At 37.6% G+C, this 14517-nt stretch overlaps 1 protein-coding gene across 2 annotated transcripts in view; it reads left to right on the top strand.

Annotated features, from left to right (window-relative positions):
- Window positions 1-14517, top strand: part of LOC126481426 (uncharacterized) — a 277457-nt gene that overhangs the window by 65105 nt on the left and 197835 nt on the right. For both annotated transcript variants that reach the window (XM_050105171.1, XM_050105170.1), the window contains exon 3: window positions 9374-9498. In XM_050105171.1, the coding sequence (XP_049961128.1) occupies window positions 9374-9498 (125 nt within the window). The remainder of the gene's footprint in view (window positions 1-9373; window positions 9499-14517) is intronic.

Raw genomic sequence — 14517 nt, 5'->3', positions numbered from 1 at the left:
ACTCTTCTGTCACATTTTGACAAATCATTTCACAAAATATTAAACCAATCTTTTTGTCTCTTCCCAGAAAAGTTTTGCAGTGTTTTATATTCTCGAAATGTCCTATATTTAGTTCTTCATTAATAGGAAGGCTATTTGACGGTTAAATATCGCACCAATGTAACTTTTTATGCACAAAATAGCTAGTTCTTGAAGAGATGAACTTTTTGACTCTTCTACATACCTAGCCACAGCTTTTCATGGAATACATAACCCGGTCAGGCTGAACGCCTTAGGCACACTGTTCAGCGAGTGCAGTGAGGTGGATTTTCCCTGCTGTCTGTACGATAAGTGAATGCCATCCTCTGATTGATAGTGCAGTCATATTGGTGAGGCATTTGTCTTCATGGACGACAGTTCATACACGCATTGTGCACATCTTGTGAATGACTTCCTTCACGATAACGACATCACTCGACTAGAGTGACCAGCAGGTTCTCTATATATGAACCCTATTGAACATGCTTGTGATAGATTGAGAAGGTCTGTTTATGGACGACATGATCCACCAACCACTCTGAGGGATCCACGCCGAATCGCCATTGAGGAGTGGGACAATCTGGACCAACAGTGCCTTAATGAACTAATGGATAGCATGCCAGGATGAATACAGGCATTCAGCAATGCAAGAGGACGTGCTACTAGGTATTAGAGGTACCGGTGTGTACAGAGGTCTCGCTACATTGTGGTACAACATGCAATGTGTGGTTTTCATAAGCAATAAAAAGGGCGGAAATGATGTTTATGTTGATCTCTATTCCAATTTTCTGTATAGGTTCCAGAACTGAGGAGATGCAAAACTTTTTTTTTTAATGTGTGTATATAGACGTAACAACTAACCAGCTGTCCACCCTTATTGACTAGTCACCACCAAGCTATGGGTATTCACAAACACTCCACCTGGCTGCTGAGAATGCAGCACACTACATCAGCAGTGACTTGAACGGCTGTTTCATGCTAATAGAATCATCCAAGCATGAGTCCACATTCAACCTTAGAAGAGACAGCACGTATTATAACCAAATATAGCCACAACTGATTCAGAGGTAATGGTTTAAGTCTTAATCTCGCAGGGACTCATATCATGTCATTTCAAAAAAGCAATAATGAACTGTTTGCACTAGAAGTAGATGTTAATGGTCATACACTATATGAAACACTGTAAAATTTCTTTCAGTAATTTGTATAACCAGTAAAAATGGTTGAACACATGAATAAATTAATCAAAAAGTTCAGTTCACTTAGAATAAATTAAAATTTTTAGATTTGCTAGCGACATTATAAGTCGATAAGAGATGGCAAAACAGTTCAGACAACCAAAAATATCTTTTGAATGTGGTATTACAGGAGAATGCTGGACATTAAACATACATAGATCAGATAAGTAGTGGGAAGGCAGGTAACTGAATTGGGGAGAAAAGAGAATAATGTCTCAACTTGATTAAAAGAAGGGATCAAATGACAGACAAATCCTGAGACATCAAGGAATTGTCAGTGTCATAGTAGACAGAAGTGTGTGTGTGTGTGTCAGAAGAAAAGCAGAGTGGGAATAAAAAACTGTCAAGGGAGATCAAGAGTTGACTACAGTAAGCAGGCTCAAATCGGTGTGGATTGCAGTAGTTATGCAGAAGTGAAGCTAACTTGGAGAGTTGCATCAAATCAGTCTTTATTTCATTGTTCTATTGAATTATACTGAGCAGTGCGTTCAGTATTCCAAGACAGTTTACTGCCTTGTATTTTATTGGTGTGAATTTTTTATACAGAGATGAAAGTTTTGAAAATGTTACAGTACTGTATGCTATTTAACTTGTAAAGTGTCTATAATGGCATAAAAGCTGCAGAAAAATTTTCTGTTGAAGAACATTAATTGCTTATGTGATGAAATGGGTTATGCTTCCATTAAGAAGTTCAAATGTACTTCCATCATAAATCACTCTCTTACATCGGTTATTAATTTTTACAAAGATCATATTGTAATCCGTATGGCAAAAACAATTAGACAATATGAAAATGTCTGCACTTAGTTGAGCTGGAAATGGGTGCTTAGCTAAAATGTGTGACGAAATCTGATGTAAAATTAGTTCAAAACTGCCCATCCTACAGAAAAGACTTTTCAACCAAGAAGACTCCACAGACATTAATTCATTATCAGACACGTGAAGCTGATTAGACCAATATTTCTGTAGATACAAATACAAGCTTATCAGCAGATCGATTATCATCACTGGTATTTCGCAAATTGGTCCTAAAGGGAAAAAAAAGTTATGAAAAGTGATAGATGCATCAGCTTGAATTTTTAAAAAAATTCAGCAGCAAAGCCTCTGCTGTGGCTAACAGCAGGTTCATGGCAATGAATGTGTTGAACAGACTATGGAAGAATATTGTATTTCAAAATGAATAGCAGAAGCAGGAAGAAGTTGAAAATGGCAAAAGGAACTCTGGCATCCATTGACAGAAGCACCTAGAAAACATAGAGCAATTTAGTTTTTTGTTTTTCAGTCAAAGAAGACTGTTTCCACTCGAGAATGAGAATAACAAATATTTTTGAAATAATAGGTCATCTGATTTGTATAGAAGTAAGAAATAAAACAGATTATAGAAATATTTAACGCATTTCATTTACTGTACATGATTTTGAGTATCATTTAAATGCGCATCTAAACTCTTCTGTCACATTTTGACAAATCATTTCACAAAATATTAAACCAATCTTTTTGTCTCTTCCCAGAAAAGTTTTGCAGTGTTTTATATTCTCGAAATGTCCTATATTTAGTTCTTCATTAATAGGAAGGCTATTTGACGGTTAAATATCGCACCAATGTAACTTTTTATGCACAAAATAGCTAGTTCTTGAAGAGATGAACTTTTTGACTCTTCTACATACCTAGCCACAGCTTTTCATGGAATACATAAATTTTCCCTTGAATCACTAGTTATAATGCAAAACTAGATCTCACTGTGGTGAATTTTATCCCAGTTGGTAATTTTTCATTCTTCGTTTGGCAATGAAAATTGGGGCTAAAACTCGTTGTGTAATTTATAGGGAGTGTTGTTTTCGCTCTGCTCAACATCTGACCAAAATCCCAGAAGCGACAGTACTTGCTAGTGGGTAGTTTGAGAGGAAAGAATGTTGCTTATGAAACAGAAATGGACCTGGAGCTGGATTTTCATAATTCTGTGAATTACATCCAATCTGGTGTGCAGCAGGTTCACACTTGGTATCCACAATACACCACAGTGTAATAATGTTGTTGGTAGAGGTACATCCAACACAAGGATCAATATAATTATTTTTTTTATTTACAAATATTAGAACATTTTTTGCGTCTTAGCTGGAAAGGCACCAAAATGAAGAGACTCAAATGCAGTAATATTAAGAATTATAGAATCAGGAGTGACCATTTTAAGACACATGGTGTTAAAAATAGACAAATTTTGTGTTCTGATAACTTGAGAGATCACCCTTATAGCAAAGTTTACAATTCACTAGTTTTCTGACAACGTATTTTTTCAGCATGTTTGAAGACACTATTCCATGGGCAATGCTTTCCGAACCTCATTTATCTATTTTGCAAGATGATGAGCTGCAAGATCCTAGCTCTACTAGTTCAGACACAATGGCTTGCCAAACATGACAATTTTTTTCAAATGTTACTAATTGTGAAGAAAGTAGCTTTTGTGAAAATGCCTCTTTTACCTTCAAGAAGTAGATGATATAGCTGAAACTTGACAGTTTATCATCCAGGTCCGCTAGGAACAGTCTGTACACATTGTTTTTCAGCATACTTTTCTCTCAGTGTCAAGGTAGTGAAGTCATTTTCACTGAAGTCTGAAGATATAGAAATTACAGGACATAATTTCATGCGTGTTGAAGTTCAGGAATGTCTCTTCTTACCTTGCACTGTCTTTGCAGCAGAATTGATGATAAATTTTAGAGCCCTCCACTTCCTCAAGAAAAAATTGATAACCAATTTTTGATATTCAGTGACTGCATTAGACTGCAGGCTATTGACCATTGCTGTCCTCACCACCCAATAGAGTTTATCTGTTACTCATTTTGATCTGTCATACTGCATACTCAGTCAGTTAACTGCATTGCAGTAAACATTGGGTCTTAGGTACTCATTATTGTCAGTGCTGGCTGGTGGTGAAATGACAATCAGGCAGGATTTGCACTGTCTCGGAGAGAATAACCTTTATTTCAAGCTTAAATGTTGTTACCAATACTCAGGCCAGAGGGGGTGATTGTGGGTGGATCATGTTCTGCCGCATTTTGAATCTTAGTGATCATATCTGTAGCACTTGCATATGTGTTCATTCCCTTTTTCACCTTGCTTTTATTGTCTTTCACATACTTTTCTGATATTTGCTACTCACTTAAGTTTTTACACCATTTTACTCACTTTGACCTTCCCTTTGTGTACTCTGAGGTGTCTTGTTTATTATGTCATTGTTTTACACACACCTGTTGTCAGTTGAGGATGTGGTGTGGGATGAGAGGAAGGGGTTTGGTGGGGAAGGGAGAGGGACTTCCCTCTTACTATAGATGAGCCCTGAGGAGCCCCTATCTGTCTGTGACGTACAAACAAGTTTGCTTATATTCCTCATATTCATTTCCTGTAAATGTTGTATACTTAGCACTGTCAGTGATCTGGACTTCCTTGCCTTACTATTTATTGTGAACCATGGTAACAAACTTGAACACTGTTTACTTCAGGTTAGTGACACTGTCCTTTGTGGACTTCCTCTGCAAACGAGGAACTGATGACTTCATAGTTTGTTCCTTTAATCCCCCTTATAAATGGTTTCATTAAGGTCACATTCCAAACAAATACTTTCAGAAAATACTTCTTTACTATTCAAGTTCACGATATTTATCACCTAGATTAGAATAGTATTCATCTCTTACATCTATCCCTTTTGGAAAGCTTTTCTTGTTAATACCACTCTATGTTTTATGTCCTCTCTACTTGTGTCATCGTGGGCTATTTTGCTACCAAAACAATCCAAAACTAGTCTACTTTAAGCACCTCATTTTGTAATGGAATTGTCTCAGTATTGCCTGACGTAATTCGACTACACATTGTTACCTTCGTTTTACTTGTACTTATCTCTGTCTGATAACCCTTTCCAAGACATTATCCATCTGGTTCAATGTACCTTAAAGAGTCCTTTGTCATTGATAAACCTTAAAAATAGCTACATCACTCTCTACTCAGCTGTTGTTTTAATAAGCTTTTATGCAACTTCAAAAAGGCCACTGTGGATGTTGATATACAGGAAAAGTAAACTACCATTTTAATATGAACATTAGTTTTAACAGGTTTTTACACCTTCAAATCAAAATGTTCTAAATTATAGAGACAATAGCTAATAAGATACTCTTTTACAGAGTATCTGAGGGTTTACAGTTTCCTGTCATCACCCTCAAGATGTTTGCGTCACAACATAAAACGCCATTCTGAACCTTTGAGAAGGATACATTGTGTATACGACGAATTCCCCCCCCCAAAGAACCATGGACCTTGCTGTTGGTGGGGAGGCTTACGTACCTCAGCGATACAGATAGCCGTACCGTAGCTGCAACCACAACGGAGGGGTATCTGTTGAGAGGCCAGACAAATGTGTGGTTCCTGAAGAGGGGCAGCAGCCTTTTCAGTAGTTGCAGGGGTAACAGTCTGGATGATTGACTGATCTGGCCTTGTAACAATAACCAAAACGGCCTTGCTGTGCCGGTACTGCGAACGGCTGAAAGCAAGGCGTCCTCTTCAGTAAAATATTCCAGAGGTAAAATAGTCCCCCATTCGGATCTCCGGGCGGGGACTACTCAGGAGGACGTTGCTATCAGGAGAAAGAAAACTGGCGTTCTATGGATCGGAGCGTGGAATGTCAGATCCCTTAATCGGGCAGGTAGGTTAGAAAATTTAAAAAGAGAAATGGATAGGTTAAAGTTGGATATAGTGGGAATTAGTGAAGTTCGCTGGCAGGAGGAACAAGACTTTTGGTCAGGCGAATACAGGGTTATAAATACAAAATCAAATAGGAGTAATGCATGAGTCGGTTTAATAATGACAAAAAAAAATAGGAATACTGGTAAGCTACTACAAACAGCATAGTGAACGCATTATTGTGGCCAAGATAGATACGAAGTCCACGCCTACTACAGTAGTACAAGTTTATATGCCAACTAGCTCTGCAGATGACAAAGAAATTGAAGAAATGTATGATGAAATAAAAGAAATTATTCAGATAGTGAAGGGAGACGAAAATTTAATATCTTGGGTGACTGGAATTCGGTAGTAGGAAAGGTGAATATGGATTGGGGCTAAGAAATGAAAGAGGAAGCCGCCTGATAGAATTTTGCACAGAGCACAACTTAATCATAGCTATAGAATTTTGCACAGAGCACAACTTAATCATAGCTAACACTTGGTTCAAGAATCATAAAAGAAGATTGTATACATGGATGAAGCCTGGAGATACTGACAGATTTCAGATAGATTATATAATGGTAAGACAGAGATTTAGGAACCAGGTTTTAAATTGTAGGATATTTCCAGGGGCAGATGTGGACTCTGACCACAATCTATTGGTTATGAACTGTAGATTAAAAATGAAGAAACTGCAAAAAGGTGGGAATTTAAGGAGATGGGACCTGGATAAACTGACTAAACCAGAGATTTTACACAGTTTCAGGGAGAGCATAAGGGAACAATTGACAGGAATGGGGGAAAGAAATACAGTAGAAGAAGAATGGGCAGCTTTGAGAGATGAAGTAGTGATGAAGGCAGCAGAGGATCTAGTAGGTAAAAAGACGAGGGCTAGTAGAAATCCTTGGGTAACAGAAGAAATATTGAATTTAATTGATGAAAGGAGAAAATATAAAAATGCAGTAAATGAAGCAGGCAAAAAGTAATACAAACGTCTCAAAAATGAGATCGACAGGAAGTGCAGAATGGCTAAACAGGGATGGCTAGAGGACAAATGCGAGGATGTAGAGGCTTATCTCACTAGGGGTAAGATAGATACTGCCTACAGGAAAATTAAAGAGACCTTTGGAGAAAAGAGAACCACTTGTATGAATATCAAGAGCTGAGATGGAAACCCAGTTCTAAGCAAAGAAGGGAAAGCAGAAAGGTGGAAGGAGTGTATGGAGGGTCTATACAAGGGCGATGTGCTTGAGGACAATATTATGGAAATGGAAGAGGATGTAGATGAAGATGAAATGGGAGATGCGATACTGCGTGAAGAGTTTGACAGAGCGCTGAAGGACCTGAGTCGAGGCAGGGCCCCGGGAGTGGACAGCATTCCATTGGAGCTGCTGACGGCCTGGGGAGAGCCAGTCCTGAGAAAACTCTACCATCTGGTGAGCAGGATGTATGAGACAGGCGAAATGCCCTGAGACCTTAAGAGGAATATAATGATTCCAATCCCAAGGAAGGCAGGTGCTGACAGATGTGAAAATTACCGAACAGTCAGTTTAATGAGTAGCAAATGCAAGGTCCTAACGCGATTTCTTTACAAACGAGTGGAAAAACTGGTAGAAGCCGACCTCGGGGAAGATCAGTTTGGATTCCGTAGAAATGTTGGAACACATGAGGCAATACTGACCCTACGACTTATCTTAGAAGAAAGATTAAGGAAAGGCAAACCTACATTTCTAGCATTTGTAGACTTAGAGAAAGCTTTTGACAATGTTGATTAGAAAACTCTCTTTCAAATTCTGAAGGTGGCAGGGGTAAAATACAGGGAGCGAAAGGCTATTTACAATTTGTACAGAAAGCAGATGGCAGTTATAAGAGTCGAGGGACATGAAAGGGAAGCAGTGGTTGGGAAGGGAGTGAGACGGGGTTGTAGCCTCTCTCCGATGTTATTCAATCTGTATATTGAGCAAGAAGTGAAGGAAACAAAAGAAAAATTCGGAGTAGGTACTGGAATCCATGGAGAAGAAATGAAAACTTTGAGGTTTGCCGATGACATTGTAGTTCTGTCAGAGACAGCAAAGAACTTGGAAGGGCAGTTGAACAGAATGGACAGTGTCGTGAAGGGAGGGTATAAGATGAACATCAACAAAAGCAAAACAAGGATAATGGAGTGTGGTCGAATTAAGTCGGGTGATGCTGAGGGAATTAGATTAGGAAATGAGACACTTAAAGTAGTAAAGGATTTTTGCTATTTGGGGAGCAAAATAACTGATGATGGTCGAAGTAGAGAGGATGTCAAATGTGGACTGGCAACAGCAGGGGGGGGGGGGGGCCATTTCTGAAGAAGAGAGGTTTGTTAACATCGAGTATGGATTTGAGTGTCAGGAAGTCGTTTCTGAAAGTATTTGTATGGGGCGTAGCCATGTATGGAAGTGAAACATGGACGATAACTAGTTTGGACACGAAGAGAATAGAAGCTTTCGAAATGTGGTGCTACAGAGGAATGCTGAAGATTAGATGGGTAGATCACGTAACTAATGAGGAAGTATTGAATAGGATGGGGAGAGGAGAAGTTTGTAGCGCTGCTTGACTGGAAGAAGGGATCGGTTGGTGGGACATGTTCTCAGGCATCAGGGGATTGCCAATTTAGTATTGGAGGGCAGCGTGGAGGGTAGGAGCCGTAGAGGGAGACCAAGAGATGAATACACTAAACAGATTTAGAAGGATGTAGGTTGCAGTAGGTACTGGGAGATGAAGGGGCTTGCACAGGATGGAGTAGCATCAAACCAGTCTCAGGACTGAAGACCACAACAACAACAATGAATTATTTTATTATTTATTTTTTTAAGTATTGCAGTTGTGAACTTTAGTTTTCTTCAGAATTCGCTTTTGTTATTAATCACTGGTAACATTAGGGAGCAAGTGAGTTTAAGAATACCAAGTTTACTGAAGATGCTTTTGTAAGATGTTTGGTAATCAACTTTACAGAACATACTTATTGAATGCTTCTGTAGAATAAATGCTTTCTTTAACCTTAGTTGAATTGCCTCAGAAGATTATCCCATAGTACAGTATTGCTTGAGAGTATTCTAACAATTCTGTCTGTAGATGAATGCAAGGAGAGAATTTATAAATGCAAAGCTAGCATTAATGTGGGTTTTTTTCCTCACTCTACATTACAGTATACCCTGTCTTCATTTGCCTCGAAGGAAAAGAATCTTCATTCTAAGTATATTTCACCACTCCACATTCCACATGGTTCATGATAGTTCCTATCTAGATTGTGACAGACTTTGGCATAACGACATAAAAGATGTTCTGACTACTCTTTCAACTGTCGTAGTACTGTTTATTGCTTAATCAATGTGCAGTTGTAAACCCGGTATTAAAATTTACTTGATTTTTTGTAGATTTTGAAACCTCCTAAGCTACGGACCCCTCTGAAGGAGCTGCAGTTTACATCATCTCAAGAAGTTAAATGTGATGCAACAGCGAGGCCATCACGAAGAGTCAGCTTTGGGCACTTTCATGTCAGGTATTTAAGGGTAACTAAGCTCTCTTTTGTGACAGAGCAAGAGTTTCATTTCAATACTTGATTAAGCAAAACTAAATTCAACCTTTTACACAAGTGTACATGTAGGAAAAAACGAAGTTTGTAAAAAATATTTGTGCATCTTGTTTCATATGACTTCCTTGTTTGTAAATTTCACATTTGTGTGTGTGTGTGTGTGTGTGTGTGTGTGTGTGTGTGTGTGTGTGAGCGAGGGCGCGCGTGTGTGCGCTTAACCTACAGTCACATGTGAGACTTGTGGTCCGGTATTCGGGCCAAATGTGATTCTCATGAGCCTGGTCAACAGTACGTTGGTTGGACGAAGTGTGAACTTCATGAGTCTGGCCCACAGTATGTCAGTAGGGCAAAATATAAACTACATGGGCTTGGGCCATGGTACAACAGTCACAACTTGTGATGTGCCCCACATGCAGCACAGGCTAGGCTCCTGATAAGATTCTTATTATCTTTTTGTGTCAAACTCAGTTACATGTTATTCTTACTAATGTTAAAATATGTCATTAAATGTTACAAATATATCCCCATGAAATGTTATCAAAACATAGATTTTGTAATGAACACAGTTAGCATAATCTCCCATTGATAGTGAAAGAAGTGACAGATCTCCTGTACAACAAAAACTCACGTGCTAAGTTGTTGAGGATGATATTGCTGATGAAGATCAACTACTGGAGCCCTGGATTTGGAAAGCAATACAAAATATTCCAGAAATCTGGAATTACACAATGTCTCATGGGTTATAGGAGGCAACCTTATTCCAAGTAGGAGTAAATAAAAGAGAAGTAGGTAGCTGTAGTACAATAGTTTATAACATTTGCTGGGTGAATATTGTAGCCCAAGATTGGTTTAGTACACAGAACAAATACAAACAAGTCCACGCAGACTACGACAGATCAACAACAGTTGGTTTCCTGTAGATTGTAATGAAATTAAAAGATATTTTGTGTTGTCCCATAATAATGAGAGAGGTATGGGAGGGGGGGCAAGAATTGAGCTAAACTGGTCAAAGAGGGCTGTTATATAAAAGCCATATTTAGAAAAACAGTGTTGCTGAAAATATGTTTACACTTTGCACATAATGATCTGATGCGAATACAGACAAATTAAGCAAAATAAGACCCATGACCAAGTAAAAGTGTATACCATGAAACAGGACATTACTATTGATGATCCACTTATGAAATTTAAGGGACACACATCTTACAAACTTTTCAATCCATCAAAAAGGGCACTATTCAGTATTAAATTTTATAAATTATTAGAGTCAGATTCAAGTTATTGCTACGGCTTTAAAATATGTACAGACTATGATACGATAAATTGTGATTATAGCAACTCTGAAAGTGTTGTCAAAGAGCTATCACAGTTGATGTTACACACAGGATGCATTTTATACCTAGATAATTGGTATTCCTCACCAAATCTGTTTGTGACTGTTAAGCAATTATAAAACAAATGTCATTGGCACAATACATGCGAATAGAAAAAATATGCTGAAAGATTTCTGTGAAGTACATTTAAAGTGGGAGGAATACAGAATGAGGTGTTGCGATTGAATACTTTCTGTACAATGGAAAGATAAGTGAGATGTTCATATTATGGTGGCAAAATGTTTGTAGTTTTGCTGCAGTAGTTCTTGCAAGGGACATGCCTTGGTACATAAGTACTTTATGAATTGCTGGTAATGAGAGCACATTTCATTGTTGATTGTCACCAAATGTTTTCATCAGTTCAGCCTGGAATTATTCCAACTATGGAGCTCCTCTTGGTTGTACTCAAACCACTGTTGGACTTCGCCATCAAGGAAACGTATCATTTGCTAGACATATCAAGCCATCCCACTTGTAATATTGGTGTGTCCTTCCAGTGTCTGGAAAACATTGATGTAGGCTAGATTAGCAGCTGACTTAATGCTCTGTTTGAATCCAGCTGTCTCTTAAATATACAGACCTTAGGAGCTACATACTGCTTGTATTCCAGTTTCTGTGTAGGTGACGGCTTTACACTGCCTAATTAGAACTACTGTGCTGTAGATGTCTTGAAGTACCCAGTATCTCCATCAACCAATGTTATGTCATAATTACAATCAGGTCCATATCTGAAAATAGATTCATCATTGAAGTACAACACTTAGCACTGAAAATGCTATATTAGATTAGATTAGATTTAATTTCATTCCAATTGATCCGTAGTGAGGAGGTCCTCCAGGATGTGGAACATGTCAGAAAAACAACAATACATGACAAATATTTACAACTAAAACAAATAAGCTAATGTACCATTCCACAGGTCCCAAGTGGAATGATCGTCGTTTTTTAATGAACACTATATGAAAGAGTCATTTTACAAATACTAATGCACTGAATTTAAAATAAAAAGGTTTTTGTTTATTTATAAGGTAATAAACATGTAATACAACTACTATAATCCTTATTTACAATGAACACATTACTGCACTGAAATGGTGCAGAAGTTAGATTGTACTTACACACACACACACACACACACACACACACACACACACACACACATTTTCAATGAACACATTACTGCACTGAAATTGTGCAGAAGTTATATTGCACACACACACAAATCAGTTGGTTCTGCTGAGAAATTCATCAATGGAGTAGAAGGAGTTGGTCACCAATAAATCCTTTAGGCTTCTGTTAAACTGAATTTCATTGGTTGTTAAGCTTTTTATGGCTGCTGGCAAGTTATTGAAAATGTATGTTCCTGAATAATGCACACTTTCTGTACAAGAGTAAGTGACTTTAAATCCTTGTGAAGATTATTCTTATTTCTAGTATTGATTCCATGAATTGAGCTGTTGGTTTGAAATAGTGATATATTTTTAATGACAAATTTCATTAACGAATAAATGTATTGGGAAGCAATAGTTAGTATCCCTAGTTCCCTAAACAGGCTTCTGCAGGATGTTCTTGAGTTCACACCACATATAACTCTTACTGCACGTTTTTGTGCCCGGAAAACTTTAGCGTGGCTTGATGAATTACCCCAAAAAATAATCCCATATGACATTATGGAATAAAAGTAAGCATAGTATGCCAGCTTTTCCATCTTTATATCCCTTATGTCTGACAAAATTCGCATTGCAAACAGAGATTTGTTAAGACGCTTCAGCAGTTCTTATATTATGGATACTAACTAGAGAAAGAACTGATCTCCCTCCTAGAGTGAAGTACTGCTATTTGTGCAAACATTGAATAATATTTTAAATCTGAAAGTCTGTTTGTTACCTTTTCACAACTAAACCACTAAACCAATTTTTATGAAATTTAGTATTGAACCCTGATTAAGAACATAGGATACTTCAGAAAGCAAAAGGAAAAGAAAATTGACCCCTAAGTGGGTGAAGTAGGAAATGGAACATCATTTATTTATTTTTACATCAGTGAACATAACAATGATGAAAAATTATTAAATTTGTTGCATAGTGTACATGTTGTATAATTAACATATAGCTATTTCAGTAGCAAAATGCACAGATGCGCACTCCTGTCCATTCCTCTTCACACGCACTGCTAGGCAGTGACATTGCGTGTGCCACGTCATCATGCAAACAGGCAGACACATGAGGGAAACTGACATTATTACAAGTACAATACCTTATTTACTCACTGTGTTAGCAAAACTATTGTTTTGTGTGAGTTCAGCCACAGGTAACTCTAAGCAACAAATATTTACTGGTGATCAACAAATATTTACTGGTGATAGGATTTGAACCATTGAACCACAGCATGCCAGCCACTAATGCTCACAGCTCTGCTACGTCACGTGCATTACAGCTCGTGGCAGTATTTACATCTAATGTGCTGAATAGGAGCTTTCTTTAAATTTGGATGGATGCAAGATAATGTGCTTATAACAAAGAAAAAGAACCTGATCATATTGTGTTACAAGAGTAATAGTAAACTTCTGGAGCTTATCAGTTTGTTTAAATTTCAAAGGATACCGCTATTTACCAATATGGAATGGGAATAATACTTGAAATAAGTTGTAGAGTAATATTGAGGGCAAACTATTGAAAACAATTTGTTTCAAAAGGGACTGACAGCCATGAATGTCATTGCAAAAAGAAAAAGTTGTGCTATTGCTGTTACATCAGAAAATGAAAAATTATCTCTGTGATTATCTAATACAGATATATGTAGCATACAAACAAAATGTAATTTTTTTTTAAATGAAAGAAAGTATAAAATATTTTTGTGTATGTGTCAAAGAAAATATTAAGTGTGCATTGTATTTCCTTGCTTTTCCAAATCCACTCTCAATTATTAATTGTTGTTGTTGTGGTCATTGTGGTCTTCAGTTCAGACTGGTTTTATGGAGCTCTCCATGCATGCAAGCCTCTTCACCTCTGAGTAACTACTGCAACCTACATCCTTATGAATATGCTTTGTGTATTAAACTGTTGGTCTCCCTCTATGATATTTACCCTCACACTTCCCTCAAATACTAAATTGCTGATCCGTTGATGCCTCAGAACGTGTCCTACCAACCGATTCCTTCTTCTAGTCAAGTTGTGCCATAAGTTCCTCTTCTCCCCAATTCTGTTCGGTACCTCCTCGTTAGTTAAGTAATCTACTTGTCTAATCTTCAGCATTCTTCTGCAGCACCACATTTCAAAAGCTTCTATTCTCTTCTTGTCTAAGTTGTTTATCATCCGTTTCACTTCCATATGCGGCTACACCCACACAAAGACTTTCTGCAAAGACGTCCTCACACTTAAAGCTATACTCGATGTTAACAAATTTCTTATTTCTCTTCTTCAGAAATGCTTTCGTTGCCATTGCCAATCTACATTATATGTCAACCGTCATCAGTTATTTTGCAACCCAAATAGCAAAACTCATGTATTACTTTGTCTCATTTCCTAATCTAATTATCTCAGCATTACATGATTTAATTCGATTACATTCCATTATCCTTGTTTTGCTTTTGTTGATGTTCATCTTATATCCT

Source organism: Schistocerca serialis, chromosome 5, assembly GCF_023864345.2.
Source record: "Schistocerca serialis cubense isolate TAMUIC-IGC-003099 chromosome 5, iqSchSeri2.2, whole genome shotgun sequence".
NCBI classification, from domain to species: domain Eukaryota; kingdom Metazoa; phylum Arthropoda; class Insecta; order Orthoptera; family Acrididae; genus Schistocerca; species Schistocerca serialis.
The sequence above is the reverse complement of the archived record's forward strand: the minus strand, read 5'-3'. Positions and strand labels throughout refer to the sequence as shown.